The sequence below is a fragment of the Aquarana catesbeiana genome, linkage group LG06 (assembly GCF_042186555.1).
Source record: "Aquarana catesbeiana isolate 2022-GZ linkage group LG06, ASM4218655v1, whole genome shotgun sequence".
Classification (NCBI taxonomy): Eukaryota; Metazoa; Chordata; class Amphibia; order Anura; family Ranidae; genus Aquarana; species Aquarana catesbeiana.
The window spans coordinates 55,521,761-55,546,219 of record NC_133329.1 but is presented as its reverse complement, the minus strand read 5'-3'; the positions used below and the strand labels follow the sequence as shown (position 1 = coordinate 55,546,219).

At 47.0% G+C, this 24,459-nt stretch overlaps 1 protein-coding gene across 1 annotated transcript in view; it reads right to left on the bottom strand.

The window, feature by feature from the left end:
* Positions 1 to 9,960: 9,960 nt before the first annotated feature.
* LOC141148436 (zymogen granule membrane protein 16-like) overlaps positions 9,961 to 24,459 on the bottom strand; it is a 49,751-nt gene continuing 35,252 nt past the window's right edge. Inside the window, exon 4 of the mRNA XM_073635936.1 lies at positions 9,961 to 10,415. Coding sequence (XP_073492037.1) covers positions 10,094 to 10,415 — 322 coding nt within the window. The 3' untranslated portion in view covers positions 9,961 to 10,093. The remainder of the gene's footprint in view (positions 10,416 to 24,459) is intronic.

The window sequence follows — 24,459 nt, the reverse complement described above, 5'->3', positions numbered from 1 at the left end:
AGACGCCTCCTGGCCACATCCTGCATTGCAGGTAATCATACGCATTCCATCGTTATCCACTTGACCTCCAGAAGATTTACCCCCCTTCCTTACCAAGCCATTTTTTGCAATACGGCACTGCGCTACTTTAACTGACAACTGCGCGGCCGTGCGACGCTGTACCTAGATAAAATTGATGTCCGTTTTTTCCCCACAAATAGAGCTTTCTTTTGGATGTATTTAATCACCTCTGCTGTTTTTTTTTTTTTTTGCGCTATAAACAAAGAAAGACTGACAAGTTTGAAAAAAAAAATTATATTTTTAACTTTCTGCTATAAAACACATCCAATAAAAAAAAAATGTAAAAAAATCTAATTTCTTAAATTTTTCAATCAATTTAGGCTAATATGTATTCTGCTACATATTTTTGGTAAAAAAAATCCCAATAAGCTTATAATGATGTTATAGCATCTACAAACTATTGCTGCGTACACACGATCGGATTTTCCAACAACAAATGTTCGATGGGAGCATTTTGTCAGAAATTCCAACCGTGTGTAGTTTCCATCAGACATTTTTTGTCAGAATTTCCGACAACAAAAATTTGAGAGCTGGTTCTCAAATTTTACGACAACAAAATCCATTGTCGGAAATTCACAAAGTACACAATTCCGACGCACAAAGTTCCACGCATGCTCGGAATCAAGCAGAAGAGCCGCACTGGCTATTGAACTTTATTTTTCTCGGCTCGTCGTACATGTTGTACTTCACCGTGTTCTTGACGAGCGAAGTTTCTGACAACATTTGTGCGACCGTGTGTATGCAAGACAAGCTTGAGCCAACATCCGTCGGAAAAAAATCCTAGGATTGTCGGAATGTCCGATCATGTGTACGCAGCATATGGGATATTTTTCTTTATATTTTTTTCTTTCTTTTTTTTTTTTTTACTAGTAATGGTGGCAATCAGGAACTTATAGCGGGACTGCGATATTGCAGCGGACAAATCTGACACTTTTTTGGGAACAATGACACTAATGCAGAGATCAATGCTACAAAATATGCACTGACACTGTACTAATGACACTGGCTTGGAAGGGAATAATATCAGGGACAACCAAAGGGTTAAATGTGGGCCTAGCCAGTGTTTCAGTGTAGTGGAGGAGGTGCTTTTTACTAGGGGAAGGCATGGATCAGTGTTTCTGCTTTACAGGAACACAGAATCCGTGTCCTCTGTACTGTCAGAATGACAATCTGCCTTGTTTACATAAGCAGACTGCTGTTCTGGCTGTGTACAGAGCGATCAGCAGGTGCCGGGGGACATTGGGTCCGGGGGACCCGCTGATCAGCTCCTGCTGTGAACACGTCACCATTTTTCCAGAAAAATATGTTTACAAAGGTGCTGTTGACATGAAATTTTCACCACATGTCAGTAACAACCCATGCTATCCATACATACAAAGCAGTGGTGGCCTGTCCATTAGGGGCCCCTATGCCTGCATCCGGCCCCCTAATCTACATGCGGGGCACTGGACGCATGGATTCCAATCATGTTTTTTTTTTTAGAAGCACATGATTAAAGCCTGAGGCTCTAATGGGCTTCAAAAAAGGATGGGCTCGGGGCACAAAGCATTGTACCCTGAGCCCACCCGGTTGTGAGACCCGTTTCCCAATTGTTGGAAAGGAGAAGCAAGTCCATTGACCTAGGAGGAGGAGGAGGAGGAAGGGGAAGGTATGGCGGCAGGCTCTTGCCGCTCTGTCCTTGGAAAATGTGTACAGCATGGCCAAGAGCCTGGGCTCCAAGCTGCAGAGCCTCACCGAGCAGCAGTGGCGTCGCTAGGGGGTGGCTATTGGGGCTAAAGCTCTGAATCTGGGGCCCGTAGCCCCGAGTCTCTTGCCGCAGGGTCCCTGCCTAACCAGCGGGTTGCGGCTGTGGCGGGTGGGCAGGCGGTTTGCATTAGAGGCAAGTGGGCGGACGAGCAGAGATGATATCATCTCTCACTGCCGCTCCCCCGAAAAAAAATTGCAACCAGGAGCAAGTGGTATGGGATCCTGATCACATGACCACATGACAACCAATCACAGGGTTCATATGATGGAGAATTTTCTTCCATTAACATCCACTTAAAGGGCCACCAGGTGGCAGCAGCAAGGAGTTATGGGTTCATTTACATTTCTGGATTGCGGTCACACGTGTACAGTATGTTATGAATGGCACCCAGCACACTAGAACAGTGGTCTCCAAATTGTGGGCCCTTTGCTTGCCTTTATCTGGCCCTTGGGGCACTATTGCTCCTACTGATACCAACAATGGGGGCATAATTCTTGCACAAACACACAAACAACAGAGCACTATTCCACTGACACCAATGATGGGCATCCTTCCACCTACTGACACCAATGATGGGTCACTATTCCTTCCACTGACAGTAACAATCTGGAATTATTTTTCCCACTTGCACAAATAATGGGGCACTATTCCACTCACTAACAACAATGATGGGGCACTATTCCCCCCACTGACACCAATGAGGGGGTACTATTCTTCCCACTGACACCAATGATGGGCATCCTTCCACCTACTGACAACAATGATGGGGCATTTTTCTTCCCACTTGCACTAATGATGGGCCACTATTCCCCCCACTGACACCAATGATGGGGCACTATTGATCTTTTATTGAAAAGAATCAAGCAACCAATTTTTTACAAAAGTAAAAAACAAAACCATAGTATAAAGCTTCAACAGAAATCCAAGGAATACACATCCATGTTCAGAATATTTACAATATATACATAATCCATTACCAACAAATTTTTAGTAAACTATTTACATAAAGCAGCAGAGAGGGCCTAAGAGGCACAACCCATCACCTATGTACACAGCCATTTATCAAAAATTAATCATAAATTATAAAATCTAGGGTGATAAGAGACAGACGGCCAGACCCAGTAACGAGACTCCTGGCAGTCAGGGAGGCTTGAAACCCCTCCACGCCTTCAACCAAGCCCCCCGACTCCGCTTCTCTCTCTCAAGCACCCAAATCTTCCCCACCTCTTGCAAAATGTCACACACCACCACCTCAACAGTAAGGATTTTATGCCGAGTGCAGAGCTGACACCGTGCGTTCCAGGTGAAATAACGGACTACTAGGCTAACTAGAAAAAGTGTATCCAAACAAAAAAACCCACCAGTATTGAATGCTCCATACACCCACTCAGCATAACCCAACTTGGAGAGGAAAGGAACACCGAGAGCCCACCCCACCTGTTTGTACACCTCTATGTTAAAAGGGCAATGAAGCAGAAAATGGTCCATAGTGTCCTCCTCACCTGCACACTCCTCCTGAGGACAACTATGATCCATCCCACTGCAGAATTTCTAATTGCCCCGAACATGGAGCCTCCCATGGAAGCACAACCAGGCCAGATCCCTAAATTTAGGGGGTACTCTGTCCAAATTAATCAGTCTTAACCCTGCCCTCAAAACTGGGCCTGGGCAATCCCTTAAGGCCAATGGGTCATGAAAGACTTCGCTCAAGACTCGACTCATAAAGACTTCCTCAGAACCGATCTGAGATCTTCAGCCGACAATCACCACTGCTGTAGTAACTTCTGGCAAGGAACGACATAGGCTGGTAGTTGACCACAATGACCCCTGAGATTCTTCACTTTGCCACCTTCTTCCCAAAGTCGTAGAAAAAGGCTTAAACCAGGATCTAAATATGCCTACCCATCCAGGAGGTTCCACTGTAAGCATATTACCAATGTTAAATTTGAGAAATAGCAGCGAAAAGAAAAGAACTGGGTTGACCATACCTAAGCCACCCTCCCTCCTGGATAGATAGGTGACATTCCTCTTGATGGGGTTCAGTCTGTTCCCCCACAGCATCTGGAAGAACACACTACTGACCCTAGCATAGAGAGACACTGGCAAGATGCAGACAAAGCTGACATACAAGAAGATCGGAATCAGGTAAGTCTTAATCAGATCAACCCTTTCCCTCATAGATAACTTCCATCTCTTCCAGCTGACCACCTTAGTATTGGCAATTTCCAGTCTGCCTTCCCAGTTTTTGAGGTCATAATCGCCAGGTCCAAATTCAGTGCCTATAATCTTAATCCTTTCCTGGGGCACTGGAAAGGTGTCCGGGAGATCAAACCCCTCACCTTCCTTTCCCATCCAGAAAACTTCTCTTTTTCTGATTTGATCTTAGAGTTCGATGCTTCAGAGTAACGTGATGCCAGAGATACCACCTCCTCTGCTTCATCGGTCCCAGTGACAATCACCGACACATCTTCCGCATAGGCAATAACCCTCACCTGGGAACCCCATTGGCACCCCACACAACTCTAGCCTCCCGATGAAGGGGTCGATTGCAAACACATAGAGCAGGGGACTCAGGGGACAACCCTGATGTACTCCAGAGCCAACCTCAAAAGACTGCCCAACCCAACCATTAACAAGAGGAAAGCTTTCTGCCCCCTTATACAAGACTTTCAACCAATAGACAAAACCATCTGGCAGACCATACTTACTAAGGAGCAAACACAGGTACTCATGGTTAACACGATAAAAAGCCTTTGCCTGATCCAATGTCAGCAAATACTTTCCCCAGCCTGCAGCCCTGCACCGCTCCAAGGCCTCCCGGACAGCTAAAACCACTGTGAAGGTGCTCCTACCCTGGACCGAACAGTGCTGATGGTGAAAAAGCAAAGATTCTGCTACTGACGATAGGTGCCAGAAAAATATCTTTGCCAGTATCTATCGACATTGAGAAGGCTGATGGGGCGCCAATTCTCAATTATTGAAGGATCTTTACCCTTTCAAAGAAGAATCACAGCTGAGTGCCTCATGGAAGGGGGAAGTACCCCCTCGGCAAGGCAACTGTTAAAAACCTCTACCAAATGTGGGGCCAGAATAGACTTAAAAGCTTTGTAAAATTCAGCCCTCAAGCTATCTGGTCCGGGTGACTTTTTGATGGCAAGCTGTTCAATTGCCCTCATCACCTCTTCAACTGTGATCTCCTCTGTCAAATTCATCAATGGGACATCTTCATCATTTAGACCTGGAGTAGAGTCCAAAAAGCTTTCCATCTTGTCATGGTCAAGCTCTTTCCTCCCAAGAAGGTCAGCATAAAAGGACCTCACAACCCCCAGGATCCCTGACCTAGACTTTTTCAAGGAACCTGTACTATCCTTAAGGCCAACAACCGTTTTAACAGCTACACCTTGTTTGCAGTTCTGGTAAGGGTCAGGCGAGTGGTACTTCCCATAGTCCCTTTCCTGAACCAGAGAGGCATGCCGGTCATATTGACACTTCCTGAGAAGGAGTTTCACTTCGGAGATTGCCCCAGGATCTCCTCCTCTCGAGACAAGAATATCCAGCTTCCTCTGTAAATGTTGGTAGGTCATGTATTTATTAAACGGCTTTCTATTGGCTAGGCCCCTGAAGAATCCAGCGATCCTCTTTTTGGTCAGCTCCCACCACTCAGCCTTGCTGCTACAAAAGTCCAGGATGGTCACCTGTGCCTGAAAGAATTCCTCAAAGGATTGTCTAACATGTTCTTCCTTGAGTAGAGTCGAATTCAATCTCCAGATGCCCTTACCCCTCTGAGGTGTATTTGAAGCGTGTATTTGAAGCATTCAGGACCACAGATAGCATACAGTGATCAGCCTGCACCACTGGGGGCGAAAAAGCAGAGGTCTCCCTAAAAAAACCTATCTATCCTACTCTGACTACTACCTCGATGAAAGGTAAACACGGTGTCATATGCTATCATATCCCAACCTGTCCTTGAAGTCCTTCCTGTCATTGGGCCTAGTTACTGTATTAAAGTCACCTCCAAAGACCACTTGCCGGGATGTAAAAAGAAATGGATTGATCCTTGTAAAAAGGCATTTCCTGTCCCACTTTGTGTGCGGCCCATAGATATTAATTAGGCGCAAGTCCTGCCCTCCCACAAGGACGTCTAAGACCATACATCTCCCAATCTTCACCTCAATAACCCGCCAGACAGTTACCATGCCGGTTTTAAACAACACCGCCACACCGCCGTAAGGCTCGGCCACAAGAGACCAGTAAGATGGACCATACCTCCACTCTCTCTTGGCCATATGAATATCTGCCAAGGAGGTGAGCCTAGTCTCTTGCAAAAATAAAATTTCAGCATCTAATTGGCTGAACAAAAAGAAGGCCGTAGAACGAGCTCTTACTGACTTAATGCTGGCGACATTTATTGTCACCAGAGGGGGAACTGCCATTTGGGTTATTGGGTGGATTGCTTCTTAGCTCCCCTCTGCTGCTCATCACCAGAAGCCTCTCTCTTTCTTGAGGCTGCCTCAAACTCCATTTCGGAATCAGAACTTCACTCCGAAGAGACCTTCACTCCGAAGAGCCCGTTCCGTCCTCACCGCCTGCTTCTTCCGCTTCCCAACCTTCCTTCTCTCCTCCAGGTACTGCAGGTCAGCTTCAGAGATGCCCTCATCTCTTGCTTTTTTCTTTGAAGTCTTTCCACTTCTTTACAGAGGAAGAAGCGACCTTTTTAGTACACACTACCACTTCTGGTGGGGGGGTGTTCCCTTTGAGTCAGACTTAGGAGGGGTAGACTCCTGGGGGGTAACTAACTCGGGGGGCACAGACTTGGAAGGTTCTGACACAAGAGGAAAGGGTACAGTAGGCTGGGGGGACACAGAGACAGATACAGAAGGAATACTTACAGACACAGGAGGGGTGGCCACAGGAACTGGAGAGGGATCCTGAGCAGAGGAGGATGGTACACCAGGGGCCTCACCCTCCATCCTGTCCAGCCTTGACAAGTCATCTATTACCTCTTTCTCCATATTGTGCCAGGCTTCAGGACCTCTACTGTAGGGGTGGCCAAGGCGCAGGCAAAGGTTGCACCTGATCATCTCGGTGCAGTCCTTAGCCATATGACCCTGACCCCGACACAATGAACATATCAAGGCTGAACAGGAGGAGCTCAAATGCCCCTTTTCTCCACAGCGGTGACACAGCTTCGACTGACCAGGGTAGAAAATAGTCATCCTATCTCTCCCTATAAAAGCTGAGGAGGGCAGGTGATGGACAACAATCCCATCCCTGGCCAACCTGACTGTTACTGACCAACCCCCAGTCCAGATGTTACGCTCATCAAGGATTTTGTTGGGCTTAGTCAAAACCTCACCATAGTTCCTTAACCAGACCTCTAGTTAAGGAACAGGGACACTCTCATTAGTGAGTATGATGGTTATCTTTTTCACCGTTGAGCTCTAAGAAACCGCAACTGGGTCCAGACCGTCCCATTCAGGTCTTGACCTGCACCGAGCCTCATATCGCTCCCAGAACAGGTCAAGACCCTCTGACCTGGTGAAACTAATAGTATAATCCTGTGTCCCAGCTACATGTATTAGAGCATACAGGTCATTTGCCCCAAAACCCATCTCCAAAATCAAATCCACCACTGCACTCCATGCTGGAGGGATTGCACCTCCTTCCCATTTGAGAATTACCACATTTCTTCTCGGACCCCCAGCAGAAACCAGAGACCCAAGACCAGATCCCGGGGTGCCCAAAGTGTTAGGCTGCAGGGGAAAAACCCGCTTGGGAGCGGAGCTACCAGGAGCAGAGCGTACCACCTGAGCAAATGTAGGTTTATCAGGGCCAAGGCCCCACACTGAAGTCACATTAGTCTGTACATTATTATTATTTGCTTGGACTGAGCTGGGATGATTGTCTATCACACTTGCACAATTGCTATCAGTCACACACACATTCAATTTCCCATCAGGAATAGTCACAGTTGCTGCAATACCAGCTGTCTCCTGATGCTGCACTGTAGAGTCTTCATCAGCTATGGGGCAAACAGCTTTAGACTCAGCCAAAGGAGTGTTAATAGGCTCTGCTGTCACCTGTAGTTCCTTTTCAGAAATGTCCTTTTTTTAAATGCAGCTCTTGCTGAGCTGCAGCATTAGCAGGTACAACATTGCTACACATAGCATTGACAACTTGATTGTCACTGGGCACACTTTCAACATTGCTCATGGTGTTATGACACCAAAAACAGTTTCATCCCCTGCTTGGGGCTTGACATTATCAGGCACATTATCTGTTATGTCCTCATCACCAAACACCAGCTGATCCCCCCCGCATAGGAGACTCCATTACCAATTACTCCATTACCTGGATGGCCCTCAGCATGCCTCCTGAGTCCTGGGAAGGCATGGGGCTGCTTACCTCTCCCTGAGGGGGAAGGGGGTCAGAACTGGGGGTCTCCTCCTCCACCTTTGCCATCCTTCCAAACCTTTGCTCAACTTCTCCTTGAAGGGCCCATCTCTTCCTTCCATCATGGCCACAATGGTCTACTGGTGATCCACATGGACTTTGGCCAGTTTGACCTCTGAATCCATGGATCCACGTTTCTGGCTGTGTAAGCCCTCACGCTGCCTTCTCAAACGCTTCAGCTCTGCTCTGAGCTTGTACAGCTTGTCTCTCTCCCTATTTAGGACCTTAATCCCGGTGTTCTGCCGAGAAAGTTCCGCTCGGCTGATAAGTTCCCCCCTCTACTGCGCAGGCGCTGCGCCTGCGCAGTAGGATCCGGCGGAAATAGCCGAAGCGGAATAGCTGAAAATCAGCTGTACACGGCGGCTGAAAGAGGGCCCCTCGCGGGCTCCCTTCGCTCGCCACGCTTCGGGCATGGCCTCGCTTCGCTCGGCTCTTTTAGATTCCCCCTCTAGGTCCACTTGGATGGTAGGGAAGGAACCTGGACCCAGAGCGCAGGCGCCGTGTACAGCTGATTGTCGATCTTGAGCTTCTGCTATCTCTGGCGGCTGTCAGGAGTTCGTATTACAGTACAGGGGGGGAACTTATTGGCAAGACACCGGCCACCACTCGCTCCCGGATGGCCCCGGAACCTTCATCCTCACCAGGGGTAGAGAGATCAGCTTGTACAGGGGCAGGCATGTCAACTGAGCAAGCAAGAAAACACACGTTAATGCGCCACAAAGAAGAAAATGAGCCCTTTATATACACTATATTGTCAAAAGTATTGGGACGCCTGCCTTTACACACACAGGAACTTTAATGGCATCCCAGTCTTAGTCCGTAGGGTTCAATATTGAGTTGGCCCACCCTTTGCAGCTATAACAGCTTCAACTCTTCTTGGAAGGTGAGTGTGTCTATGGCAATGTTTGACCATTCTTCCAGAAGCGCATTTATGAGGTCAGGCACTGATGTGGACGAGAAGGCCTGGCTTGCAGTCTCCGCTCTAATTCACCCCAAAGGTATTCTATCGGATTGAGATCAGGACTCTGTGCAGGCCAATCAAGTTCCTCCACCCCAAACTCGCTCATCCATGTCTTTATGGACCTTGCTTTGTGCACTGGTGTGCAGTCATGTTGGAACAGGAAGGGGCCATCCCCAAACTGTTCCCACAAAGTTGGGAGTATGAAATTGTCCAAAATGTCTTGGTAAGCTGACGTCTTAAGAGTTCCCTTCACTGGAACTAAGGGGCCAAGCCCAACCCCTGAAAAACAACCCGCCACCCCATAATCCCCCCTCCACCAAATGATTTGGACCAGTGCACAAAGCAAGGTCCATAGAGACATAGAAGATGAATGAGTCCTGACCTCAACCCGATAGAACACCTTTGGGATGAATTAGAGAGTGGACTGCAAGCCAGGCCTTCTCGTCCAACATCAGTGCCTGACCTTACAAATACACTTCTGGAAGAATGGTCAAACATTCCCATAGACACACTCCTAAACCTTGTGGACAGCCTTCCCAGAGGAGTTGAAGCTGTTATAGCTGCAAAGGGTGGGCCAACTCAATAGTGAACCCTACAGACTAAGACTGGGATACCATTAAAGTTCTTGTGAGTGTAAAGGCAGGTGTCCCAATACTTTTGGTATTATAGTGTAGTTGACTATAGTTCTCCTTTCAGAAAGCCTATAATTTTGTTTTAATATAAAAGAATCAGACAGGCATTGTAGCTGCAGATTTTATTATGAGGAGAGGATACACGGAATATTGGGAGCTGATACAGATGGGGGGTAAGGTAGACAGATGACAGACGGGGGGTGATACTCTGCAGCTCAGGTCGGCACAGCAGTCTGGAAATTACTTGTTGCAGTGGACGCAGTTGCTGGAGGGATAGTCCCAGTGGAAGCCGATGGTGTTGATGGCGGTGCTGGAGCGTCCGCTGATGTATCTCAGGAAGGTGTCAGGGAACAGAGGGGAGCCGCTGAAGAAGACTCCGAAATCATTGCCGAAACTGAACACACGCCCCTTGTTGGTGATAAATACCAGCTTGCGGACAAGGAAGGTATATATCCCGTTTACCTGGCTAATGTACTCTCCGGGGGAAAGGAGAATTTCCTCCAGATCACCCAATCTGCCCCCGCGGTACTCTGACCACGTCGTCCCATATCGCACCTGGATCCTGTGGAGGGAACAAACCCACGTCATTCTTCAGAAGAGAAATAGAGAAAGAATATCTAAAATTGTAACATAAGATAAATAATATGAATAAAACTGACATAAGCAGGGCAGGACTTAGGGTGGTCGGGGCCCCTGGGCTTGAGTCACTTTCGGGCCCTACCCTTCTATACATATGCACAGCTCTATAAAACAGAAATAGAAAAGGACAAGGTGCGCCAGACTCAGTGCAGTATTTAAAGAACTTCTGTTTAATTGGACAAGACAAAACAGCCAAATGGCTACTCACAAAAGTAGATAATATATAAGCGTATAAGTGGGGGATACTGTACTGGTATTTGTCCTGTATCCACGATTAAAAAAAACAATAAAAATGGATAAAATGATAATTACCGTATTTATCAGCGTATAACACGCACCGCAAGTTTAGGAGGGAATTTTAAGGAAAAAACTTTTAGGAGGGACGTTTAAAGTGGGGTTCCACTCAAATTTTTTACTTAATCTTACCCCCTTCAGTTAATTGCATAGATGTTCAAATTCTGCACGAAAAAAAATTTTATCGCAGTAATTACCTTTATATTGTACTTTATTGTGGCACTTCCTGTCTCTCCTCCCATGGGAGTAGGCGTGTTTATTGCCTTTCCCTGGCGCCGCACTGTCTCCTGGGAGCTTAGTGTCAGGCTTCCCAAGATTCAGTGCGGGAACAGCGGGAGCATTGATAGCTTCAAGAAACTATTAGATAATCACCTGAATGACTGCAACATACAGGGATATGTAATGTAATACTGACACATAATCACACACATAGGTTGGACTCGATGGACTTGTGTCTTTTTTCAACCTCACCTACTATGTAACTATGTAACAATGATCATGTTTGTGAACAAGCTGTGAATGAACAGCATTCACCACATCCAGGAAATCAATGCTTGTGGGCTTCACAAGGGACATGATTGCCACTGAAGAGGCTGCATGGATGGGCACTGATGAGGCTGCACTGGTGGGCACTGATGAGGCAGCACTAATAGGCACTGATGAGCACTAATGAGGCATCACTGGTGGGCACTGATTAGCACTTCACTGATGGGGCGGCACTGATGGGCACTAAATGAGGTGGCATTGATTGTTACTGAAGAGGCTGCACTGATAGGCACTAATGGTACTGCACTGATGGGCACTAAATGAGGCTGCACTGATGGGCACTGATGAGGCGGCACTGATAGGAACTGATGGGCACTGATGAGGCGTCACTGATGAGCACTGATGAGGATGCACTGATGGGCACTGATGAGGTGGCACTGGTGGGCACTGATGAGGCTGCACTGATGGGCACTGATGAAGTGGCACTGATGGGCACTGATGAGGCGTCACTGGTGGGCACTGATGAGCCAGCACTGATAAGCTGCACTGATAAGGCTGCAATGATGGGCATGGATATGCTAAACTGTTGGACACTGATATGCTGCACTGATAGACACTGATGGGGCTGAACTAATAACGTTCAGTCAGGATGGCAAAGCCTCTGCCCGGCCGTCAATCTGCTATAAGCTGGGCAGGAAGGTGTTAATAGGGATGGTTAAATTTGGGTGTTTTTTTTGTGTTAATTTTGGATGTAATCAGCTGGACCATGAGGATTACGAACGCTCTTTTCAGCTATCCTGGGCATGTTTTTCTAGTCTCATTATTTTAAATGACTTTACACATGTAACAATGAAATACACAAACTAAAACACAAATGCAAAAATCAAAAAATTACAGAGCAGTTCCTCTATCGAAATTGCATGTACTGTACATTCACCCTGTGTGAATGGGCAAGATCAAATGTTCTTCAGTCTATTTTCTCTGCAATTCGAATGTGTGAATGGGGAAAATACCACATTATGGCCACAAGATGGTGATGAGGAGCACAATTATTTCTCAATAGTCATGTCATAGTCCTAAATCAGGGATCTCCAAACTACACCACATCTGGCCCTCTGCAAGGTCCTATCCGGCCCACTGCTAGGGTCAGTGAGATATACTCAGTGTGCACTGATTGAGGATTCAGGTCAGCAGAGGTCACCCATGGTCACCACTAGGGATGAGCTTCGAGTTTGAGTCAAACCCATGTTTGACTCGAACATCGCCTGTTTGACCGTTCATTGAATTGCGAACGATATGGGCCGTTCGCGCCAAAGTCGAGAGGCACGTCACGGCCCATAATTCACTGCGGCATCGCAGTGCATTGCTGGCTGATGATTGGCCAAGCATGCACTATGACCCGCATGCTTGGCCATTCACAGCGCCGTGTGTACAGAGAGCCGTAATTGGCCAAAGCCAGGGTGGCTTTGGCCAATTATGGCTCAGGGGTTTTAGTACATGCCCCACACTATATAAGGCCGCCTACGTGGTGGCCTTGTGTAGTGTGTTGCAGCAGCGGAGAGAAATAGATAGACAGAGAGACAGTGTCATTTGATTTAAGTTAGATAGAGTAGGCAGGCGAGTCAGCTGCACTTACAGTGTATTATGTATATATATATATGCATCCAGGTGTTGTATGTGTATATATATATATATATATATATATATATATATATATATATATATATATATATATATATATGCACTGTATTCAGTTTAGCTAGATTCGTTCCTGTTATTCTCTTCCTAATATACTGACAGGTAGGCAGGTGTTTTTACAGTTTACAGTTAGTGTACTGTGTACCCTGCACAGTTGTACCTACAGTATAGCTACCTGAAGACAAGTGCTTGTGTTCTTCTTCTGATCCTATTAATAGCTCAGGCAAGCCCTTGAAGTATTTACAGTTAGTGTACTGTGTACCTTGCACAGTTGCTCCTTCAGTATAGCTACTTGAAGACAAGTGCTTGTGTTCTTCTTCTGATCCTATTAATAGCACAGGCAGGCTCTTGAAGTATTTACAGTTAGTGTACTGTGTACCCTGCACATTTGCACCTATAGCTACCTGAAGACAAGTGCTTGTGTGCTTCTTCTGATCCTATTAATAGCACAGGCAGGCTCTTGAAGTATTTACAGTTAGTGTACTGTGTACCCTGCACAGTTGCACCTACGGTATAGCTACCTGAAGGCAAGTGCTTGTGCGCTTCTTCTGATCCTATTAATAGCACAGGCAGGCTCTTGAAGTATTTACAGTTAGTGTACTGTGTACCCTGCACAGTTGCACCTACTGTATAGCTACCTGAAGACAAGTGCTTGTGTTCTTCTGATCCTATTAATAGCACAGGCAGGCTCTTGAAGTATTTACAGTTAGTGTACTGTGTACCCTGCACAGTTGCACCTACAGTATAGCTACCTGAAGACTAGTGCTTGTGTGCTTTTTCTGATCCTATTAATAGTGCAGGCAGGGGGGGGCGTGGCCGGCATGGCAGACTGAGCGGACGTGCTACCTGTGAGCTCCTGGAGTATAACTGATTCCTTCATTCGTACACTGACATAGTGCTCCCTGGTGAGCCCCCCTTGGGTCTGGATGCCTTCCAGAACACCGGCATCCAAAAGCGGGGTAAGAGATTGAAATTTCCCCTGAACATTCCTCAGGACAGCAGCCCACTCTCCTGCTCAGCGGGCCCTCCTGTGCGCCATTTCAACATGGCGTCGCAAACAGACCACGAGGCGGACCTCCTCGCTGCTACAACGGGGTTGCCTGAGCTTATGGCTGCCATTACTTCTTGCCAGGCAGCTGTTACCACTTGCCAATCTGCCTTAGCTTCCAAAATAGAAGAAGTGCAATTGGATGTGGGCTTACTAAGACAGGACATTGATAAAATCAAATTCAAAGTGTCGGAGGCTGAACAGCGTGTGGGGACGGTGGAAGATACGGTGACAGACCATGCTGCCTCTATCCGCACACTACAAACAAAGGTCAGAGCCCTTGAGTACAGAGCTGAGGATGCGGAGAACCGCAGTAGAAGGAACAACCTGCGGATTGTGGGTTTACCTGAGGGGGCTGAGGGAAAATCGCTGGCCCTATTTACTGAAGACCTGCTACGCTCGCTCCAGCCCTCTGCACAGCTCTGCCCGTACTTTGCAGTAGAGAGAGCGCACCGTGTTCCTCCAAGACCGGGTCCGGAGGGATCCCCCCCGCACCTTCATCCTCCAGCTACTGAATTTTAGGGACAGAGATGAGCTCTTAAGGGCCTCCCGTGCTGCGGGCGAACTCCCCTACCATAATGTCAAACTTTTCTTATTCCCGGATTATACCATGGAGACTCAGCAGCAGCGCCGCTCTTTTGATGCAGTCAAGGTCGGTCTGAGGAAGAGAGGTGTTAAGTACAGCATATTGTTTCCCGCAAAGCTCCGTGTGGTGGATGGGGAGACGATTCGTTTCTTCACCTACCCTAAGGATGCAGCTGCCTGGTTGGAAACCTTGCCCCCATAAGATGCCGGGAAGACTCACCGCTTATGTTGGCGTTTTGTTGCTGCGGTTGGCAGTGCTTCTTACTGTTCTGAGACAGGTGTTACCCAGCGACTACTACTTTTTTATGCCCTTCTTTGCCGTTTAAGTTTTGATAATGTGCGAAGTTTTTCAAAGGAAGTATGCAGGATGAACACAATCTACCTTGCTTTATGTTGGAACTATCTCTGTACACCCCAAGAGGAGAGGAGGTTTGCTTTCCCCTGTGTATATGTCGGGGCTTATTGTGCAGGGGCTGTGTTCACTGTGTCAGACTGAACAGTTCTTCCTAAATGCACAAAAGGGTATTTTTTTTTCTATTAATGACTGGCTCTAAGTGATAACAGCACCATAAGTATGTGCCCCTGCCTGGGCAGGTGAATGTCAGTTTCCTGAACAGTTCTTCCTTATTGAACAAAAGGGTATTTTTTTCTATTAATGACTGGCTCTAAGTTGCAACAGCGCCATAAGTATGTGCCCCTGTCTAGGCAGGTGAATGTCAGTTTTTTTTTCTTCTTTTTGATGTTATAATTTTTTCAGTTGTGCTACTCCATGCTCAGAGAATTTCTTCTATCTGTACCTAAACCTGATCGTTTAGACATTGGTAATGTAAAGTTATTACCTTCGGTTGTGCGACCCTAACTAGATAGTCATAGTCAGTTGACTATGGGGTTTTTGGGATCCAGGCGTTCCTCACTGTTCCGAGGTGCGCGGGGTGGGGGGTGGAGGGAGTTAGCATCTGCTAACCTGTGTTGGGTGTTTTGCTTTTACAAGTGTTATACAAGTAATGTTGGTCTTCTGCAAAAAATGTTGGTTACTTACCTCACTGTTCTTTATGGTACGGCTCATTTAGGTAAATGTTTGCAGGTTTGGGACCTAGTGGAGGTCTCAGAATATCTCCAATGGCTAACACGGCGCAAGACGCCATCGGTCACAAACCTGCTGCGGGCATTTGTTCTTTTCCCCTCATGGCTGATTGCTTGGTGGTGACATGGAATGTGAGGGGTCTAAATTCTGCTATAAAGCGCTCACTAGTACATAATTATTTAAGGAAGATACGTCCACAGGTGTGTATTCTTTTAGAGACGCATCTAATGGGATCCCGTGTCATGAGCTTAAAACGGGCCGGGGTGGGAGCTCACTACCATTCTACCTATTCCAGCTATGCCAGGGGGGGTCAGTGTTTTAGTACACAAATCCCTGCCTTTTCAGCTCCTGGATGTTAAGATCGACCCGGGGGGAAGGTATGTGCTCCTACATGCTCAGATTTCAGAGGTACCTATTGTGGTGGCGGGCATCTACCTTCCACCTCCAGCTGATATAGATGTGCTTCATGTGCTGATGCAGCAGGTTATACTCTATAATGTAGAGAACGTTTTATTTGTGGGAGACTTTTTTTTTTTTTTTGAAAAAGTTTTTTTATTTTGCACAACAAGTATACATATCACTCGTATTACACATATTCCATATGTTCCATTGGCACAGGAATTCCATAAATATAACAGTCATATTACAATTTTAACATATGCCCTTCTCATCGTCAATTCTGTCAATTGTTGGTGTACACGTGCATTTTCTCCCCCCCCCCCCCCTATAACAGAACAGTACACTCCCCCTTCCCTTCCCTCCCACCTTCTTCCCCCGGGATGTCTGCATTTCGGTATGCTTGCCCTGTCTCAGGAGCCAAGAAAAAAACCATATCTAGCCCATCTAGAAAGGGGAATCAAACATTTTATTATCATCTCTCAAGCCTTTTTACTCTATCACTCATACAGCATATTAGGGCATCTCCATATCCAGAGTATTCTCAGAGTCTATCCACCTAGACCAAACTTTCCTAAACTTCTTGGTAGCCCCTCTAGCCTCGTAGGTCATTTTATACATCATTAAATCTGCGTTTATTATTTTAATCCACATCCCCAGCGTCAATTGTTCCTCATGTATCCATCTCCTTGCTATGAGCTTTTTAACACCAAAATACAGGATCCTTAGGAACAATTTAGTGTGGGCATTCACATCCTCTTGATCAAAAATCCCAAGTAGACATCGCATCGGAGAGCAAATATTCGGTAAAGCAAACTTATCTGATATAAATTCAGTGACCTGAGACCATAATGGTCTCACCTTCATACATTCCCACACCATATGTGCAAATGTGCCCTCCTCCTTCCCACATTTATGACATATAGCAGAGTCTCTCCTATGCATTCGATGCAATCTGGTCGGTGTATAGTATTGTTGGTGTAAATATCGATATTGAATCATTCTGTCCGTGGATGAGATAACAGACACCAAAAAAGTGTCCAGTACCTCCTGCCACAGTTCCTCCGACAACTCCGGGACGATCACCTCCCATCTCTCCCTGGCCTTAGAGGTCAGAGTTACCTGACCCGGACCCACCGCCCCGTAATATCTGGAAATCCTCTTTGACTCATCCGGGTCAAGCAGTACTCTTTCCAAATCTGTATTCTGGACACATATCTCAGACCCTCCAAACTGGGTGTATGCTGCGTGCCTCAATTGTGCATATCGGAAGAGCCAAGACCTCGGCACTCCAAATTGCTCCCGCAACTGGGTGAACGTGCACAAACGACCATCACTACAAATTTGGTGTAGATATTTAATACCGTATTTTGCCCATGACCCTGGTCCATCAGAGAGTTTCATAAACTCCCCCAATGATCGATTGTACCACAAGGGACTGTTAGGGGACAGCCATAAGGGTTCGTCACCTCGTCGCTGAGAGCACAGGTGAAAAACCCTTCCCGGTAACGCCATCACCGAACCTATCTTCCTACCCGGAACCCCCCTCCTATATAAGACATTCTGCAGGGTCTCCTGTGATGTGGCAATTGCAGCTTCCAACAGGGCAGTAGCATTAGGTGTCTGTGGAGACAACCGCCAGTGGAGGAAAGAGAGCTGTGAGGCCATAAAATAGGAGCGCAGATCCGGAAGGGCAAGTCCCCCCAATGTAACTGGTAGTTTCAAAACCTTTAAAGAAACCCTGGGAGCTTTAGACCCCCACAAAAAACTGACAATAATGGAGTCAATATTCTTAAAGACCCGCAATGTCACGAAGACCGGGGAGTTCGAGAGGACATATAAAAACTTTGGCAGGAAGATCATCTTGAATAGATTTATCCTTCCCATCAAGGTGATCGGTAAATTCTGCCACCTTTGCACTTTTTCCCGAAACTTCCCCACAATTGGTGACAAATTGGCCTCCAGGAACTTGGAAATGGGGAGTTGAATCTCAATTCCCAGGTATCTGAAAGATGGAGATAGTGGAATGGGGCATCCCAGTGGAACAGTCACCCCCTCATCTATAGGGAAAAGAGAAGATTTTTTCCAATTTATACGGAATCCAGAATAATCTCCAAATTTCTGTATCAGTCGGAAAGCCTCTAGGAGCGAGGGTCCAGGATCCTGCAGATATAAGAGCATGTCATCTGCATAGAGTGACACTCGCTCCTCAAATTCCCCAATCCTCAATCCAGTCAACTGTGAACTAGATCTCAGCTGTACCGCTAAGGGCTCTATGGCCAGGGCAAACAGTAGGGGTGAAAGTGGACACCCCTGCCTGGTGCCCCGAGCAATGGGAAAGGGATCTGATATAATACCATTGACCCGTATTCTAATCAAAGGGTCCGTATACAACAGCCGGACCCATGAGATGAACACCGGGCCAAAACCATAAGATTTCATCAATTGAAACAGATACGGCCACTCAACCGAATCAAAGGCCTTCCTTGTATCCAAGGAGGCCACCACCCTAGTCCCGGAGTTGTCATGGACCGTCTGAAGATTCAAGAAAAGCCTCCTGATATTCATCTGAGTGCACCTACCCTGAATAAATCCTGTTTGGTCTGCGTCCACCAGCTTAGGAATGACTGACTGCAGTCTGCTTGCAATTATTTTGGCCAATATCTTTGTGTCAACATTCATTAGCGAGATCGGGCGGTAGGAATCACATTCCCGAGGATCTTTCCCCCCTTTAGGTATCAGGACTACCAAGGCTTCTCTCATAGAAGGGGGCAACCCACCGCCCATCCTAGCCTCATTAAACACTCTAAGCAAGCGGGGAGCTAATCCATAGCGATAGGTGTGATACCATTCTGATGGGAAGCCATCCAACCCAGGAGATTTTCTAGGGGGGAAGGAGGCAATTGCCTCCTCCACCTCCTCTACTGTAATGCCGGCCTCCAAAGCAGTGCTGTCGTCCTCCTCCAATTTTGGGAGATCAATGTCCGCTATATATGTTTCCACTGTTTCTGACCCCAGAGGAGCACAAGACTTGTATAATTCTTTATAAAAAAGGACAAAAGTGTTCAAAATATCCGTTGAGTCACAGACCTCCAACTTACATTCGTCGAAAACCGATTTAATATGTACCGGAACGTATTCCGGCCTTGCCAAGTATGCCAGCAATCTGCCATTCTTGTCACCAAATTCAAACAAACGCCGACGTTGAGCGAGGCCAAGCTTCGTAGTATGGTCTGTTAGTGCTGTCTTGTACTCCCGTGTTGTCATCCGCAATGTCAACAGCCTCTCCTCAGTGGGATCCCTGACATACTCTGCCTCCGCGAGAGAGACCTCTGTTTCCCTATGCTGTAGTGTGGAGGCCAACTGCTTCTTAAATCCCTTTACTTCCGCCATGAACACCCCTCTCAACGTGGCCTTAAAGGCCTCCCACTGAAGCAAAAAGGACCCAGAACCGGCATTATCAGCCCAGTAATGTTTGATGGCCTCTGTGCACTTAATTTTTATATATTCTTCCTGAAGCCAACTAGCCTCCATCCGCCAAAGTCGCAACCCAGGCTTCGATCCCAGATTAAGCTCCAACAGCATAGGGGAATGATCAGAGAGAGCCCTGGGCAGGTAAGACATCTTCTGAACTAATGGCATGCCCTCCCCTTCTGCTAGGATAGCGTCTATTCTGGAGAGTGTCCCATGCGTTTCGGAGTAGCAGGAGTATTCCCTAGTATCAGGATGGTGAAACCGCCAGACATCTCTAAAGCCATGAGCAGACATCCATCCCGCCAGTGGGGCGGGAGCGCCACTCTTCCCCCCCAACCTGTCCAACACTGAATCTGAAACTGAATTAAAGTCCCCCAATATGAAGATCCTCCCCTCCGCTACCTCATATGTATCCTTCATCATATCATCCAGATGAGTTAGCGCAAAGGGAGGAGGAACATATAGATTCACAAATGTCAATGTCATGTTCATCACTTTCAAAACAAGTATCACATATCTCCCTTTAACATCTGTTCTTACTGCTTGAATGGATATGGGCATGGCCTTGGTGACCAATGTAGAAACTCCCCTCGCATACGAGGAGTAGCTGGAATGATATGCCCCAGCAATGTGAGCCCTTTTTAAAGAGAGAAGCCTGGAGCCCTGCAGATGAGTCTCCTGTAGGAGTATCAGGTGAGGTTTGTATTTTTTTATATAGTCAAACACCAGGGAGCGCTTGAACTTAGCATTTAGGCCTCTGACATTCCAGGCCACCACCCTCAAATTTACCTCCATGTGAGATATGAAGAAGCAGAGACAAGAGTCGAGTGGAGGTGTTCCCTCCACTCTTGGGTATGGTTCTCTGTAAAAACGGGCTTCCAGGCTTCTCCCCTCACATACATTCCCCCATACTTTATACCTTGGGCAGTACCTAATGCAGAATCCACAAGTAAAGATAATTCCATCTGTGCATTAACATAAACCCTTTGTCCCAGTAAACAGCCCAACTGCCCCCACCCCCCTCCCCGCACCCAGCCCCAACATGCCAGGCACTTTTTTCCCATAACCAGAAAATAAGTAGGTAACAGAAATGCGACTCAAAAAACCGTCACATGAGACCAGTCGCCAAAAGGGCGGCCAGTTCTACCCGTATTTGTTCAAGAACCGTTCACCTGCTATTGAACAAAAAGGGGGCAAAAACATTAATCAAAATCTACTAATAGAAAAATATATTGCCTAGAGCATTTTGCAGACTTAGCATATATTGCTGGCAATTGACATAAACAGTCCCGTACAAAACTTTTCCCCCTTTTCCCTCTCCCTCCCCCCCCTTCCCTCTCCTCCAAACAGTACTAGGAGGTATGGAAAAAAAAATTTTTTTTTTTTAAACACAAAATGTTCATTTCCCTAGATTATGTGTCCCATAGGATCATCAAACTGGTATATCCATGCCAATATAAAAGAAAAAAAAAATTTCCTATTCAAAACAAAAAAACGTTCAGTTCCCCATATTGTGTTCGCATGGGAGGATCAACCAACTAGTATATAAGTGCATCTTCCATGTCTGTGTACTATCAAGCACAGCTCTAAATGTTATTCTTGAAGGAATAATGCAGGGGTTAAAAAACCTTTTTCTCCTCCCACGCTGCCAGCATGCATGCAAAAAAAATTTATAGGAGAAACCTGAATATCATTTTAGGTTGGTCTGAAGGAAGCGATCGAAAAAGAGGAAAAAGAGAGAAAAAAAACCAATAGGACCCCCCCCCCCTATTTGTTTCCACAAAAACACCCAGGTTCTGCTGACATTTCTTCTTTGGGTCTCCAATCTATTGATGTCTCCACAGGACTCACTCACGGTCGGTTGGGAGAGACTCTATTTCGTTGGCGACCACGTGTATCCAACCACTCTGAGGCCTCAGTAGGATTATTGAAGAAATATACTTTCCCATTGTCCACCACCCTCAATTTGGCAGGGTAGAGCATGCTGTATATCAGGTTAAGTTCCCTTAATCTCTTCTTTACAGGATGAAAGGAAGCCCTCTGCTTCTGTGTAGTTGCAGAAAAATCAGGATATATAGATATACGGCATCCATCGATCGTTAACTCAGGGCCTGTTCGGGCTCCCCGCAGAATATTTTCCCGGTCACGGAAGTGCAGTACTTTTGCAATCATTGATCTAGGGGGGGCTCCCTTTGGAGGTGCTCGTCCTGGAATGCGGTGTGCCCTTTCAATGGCAAATAAACTTGTAAAGGTATTAGAGGGCATATGTTCCAACAACCACTTCTCAAGGAATTCTTCAGGATGTCTCCCTTCCACCCCTTCCGGGAACCCCACCAGCCTAATATTGTTCCTTCGCATACGGTCCTCCATATCCGCCATCTTTAATGTATGTTCAGACAGTGTCTTCTTAGTCACTTGTGCTGCAGTGTCTAATGGCCTGATTACATCCTCCAATGTATCAAGGCGGCGATCCGTGATCTGTGCCTTTTCTCTTAATTTTTGCATGTCATGTTTCATGAAAGAGAATTCTACCTTCAGCTCCTCAAAGTGGTTTATTAACTTGCTCTGACATCCCTGTATGGCCTCCATGATTTGTGTTAGGGATGGCTCCTCTCCCCCCTCCACCGCTCTGTCAGCACTGGCTCTAGAGTCTCTCAGCCTATCTAGGGATCTCCCCCTCTTCAGCTCATCAGCCCGCCGGGGTTTAGGACTCACCCTTTCTTGCTGAGGAGGCGTCTGCTGTGAAGGATCCTCCGGCCTGTGTAGCGGCGGCCATTCGTCCTCCTCCTCCTGTGTGCCGGCGCCATTTTGAGAGCCCCATGCATATTTCGCCAGCCGTTCTCCGGTCGATTTTGGCCAGGGGGGGCCGTATTTCACCATCCCCAGAGACTCCCGGGGGGTCCCGGAACTCATCCCCCACCACCTGAGAAAAAAGTGGGTGTCTTTAGCCCAGGATCACTGCAGGATCTGTAGTCTGCTTACGGAGCTCCGTTCAGAGGCTCCTCACATGCCGCTCGCTGGCTCCGCCCTCATTTGTGGGAGACTTTAACATGGCCCCCTCCCCAGACTTGGACAGACTGCATACTTCAGGTTCACAGCCGTTGGGTCTGACTCACTGGGCCTCAACATTCCATATGACTGACGTTTGGCGTCACTTCCACCCCTCTGATAGGGAGTTTACTTGCCTTTCTACCACATACCGGACCCTGTCCCGTATCGACTTGGCTTTTGCCTCGTTGGCATTGCTGCGTAGCGTGGTCTCATCTGAGATTCATTCGCGCGGAATTTCGGACCATGCTCCGGTATCTGTCTCATTAAGGCTCTCAGAGGTGGTGGGTGTACGTGTATGGAGGCTGTCCAAATTCTGGATCATGGACCCAGATATTCAAGAGGAGATGCCAGAGACACTGTGTAACTTCTGGATGGTAAACGAGGGTTCTGCTGGACTCTTAGTGGTATGGGATGCCCTTAAATCTTGGATTAGGGGCACGTACATGGCTCGCATAGCTGCAAAAAAAAGGCAATCTGTGCAGTCTCTGCGGCAGGTGGAGGAACAGGCACGAGTGAAAGAGGCTGATTATGTGTGTTCTCCCAGCCAGGGGTCTTATGTGCCCTGGCAAGACACCTTGAGGGAATTATCTCTGTTTAGAATTGAACTCACCAAGAAGGCTATGCTCGATAGTGCTCAGAGAGTATTTGAATTCGGGGACAAGAACAGGAGACTATTGGCCTGGTTGGCAAAGGGCCAATATACGGTGACTCATATTGGTAGGGTGAAGAATTTAGATGGACATTTGCTAACAGCCCCGGATGATATCAGTGCTAGATTCTTAGACTTTTACCAGACTTTATACTCCTCTAGAGCTGACTTTCATCCCCCCGAGCTTATGCAATATCTGGACCAGATTCCACTTCCTGCGTTGACGAGAGAGAAGAGGGAAGACTTGGATAGAGAAATCTCCCTTGAGAAGGTACAGGAGGCACTAGGATCTATGCAGTCGGGCAAATCTCCGGGACCCGATGGAATTCCCATTGAATTTTATTCGGTTTACCAGGAATTTCTAGCCCCAAGACTTACTTCACTACTGCGCCAATCCTCTGACTTGGACTCTTTTCCGGAGTCCTGGTCCAAGGCGATAGTGGTATTGGTGCCCAAGCCTGGTAAGGACCCTGAAGAGTGTGCCTCTTACCAGCCTATTTCCCTAATTAATGCCGATGCAAAATTGCTGACTAAAATTCTAGCCCGTAGGCTTAGTGGGGTGATGGAGGAACTAGTACACATAGACCAGACTGGGTTCATGCTGGGTAAGTGCACGGATATTAATATCCGGCGCCTGTTTCTAAATTTAGCCATCTCCCATCTGAATGTAGGCTCCAGAGTCATAGCCTCTCTGGACGTGGAGAAGGCTTTTGACTCTGTTGAGTGGGAGTACTTGTGGGAGGTGTTGCGTAGATTCGGTGTGGGGCCTAAGTTTCTACATTGGCTGGGGTTATTGTATAGATCTCCTAAGGCAAGGATCCGGTTAATAACACTCTTTCAGATTTTTTTCTCCTACAGAGGGGAACCCGACAGGGTTGCCCGTTATCACCCAGCCTATTTGCATTAGCCCTGGAACCCCTGGCGGTTTTAGTTAGGGAATCTATAGATATTAAAGGACTTAGGGTGGGTACTCTGGAGGAGAAAATTTCACTATACGCGGACGATACGCTGTTATACCTGCAGGATGCTGGCCCTTCCCTACAGGCCGCTTTGACTGCCTTTGATGAATTTGGTAGGTTCTCGGGCATTCGGATCAATTGGGGAAAAGTCCGTCTTGTTCCCTCTTGATGCACAGACTGCACAATCTGCGCCTTCATCTGCATTGCGTTGGGTAGAAGAATTTGTATATCTGGGCATTAGAA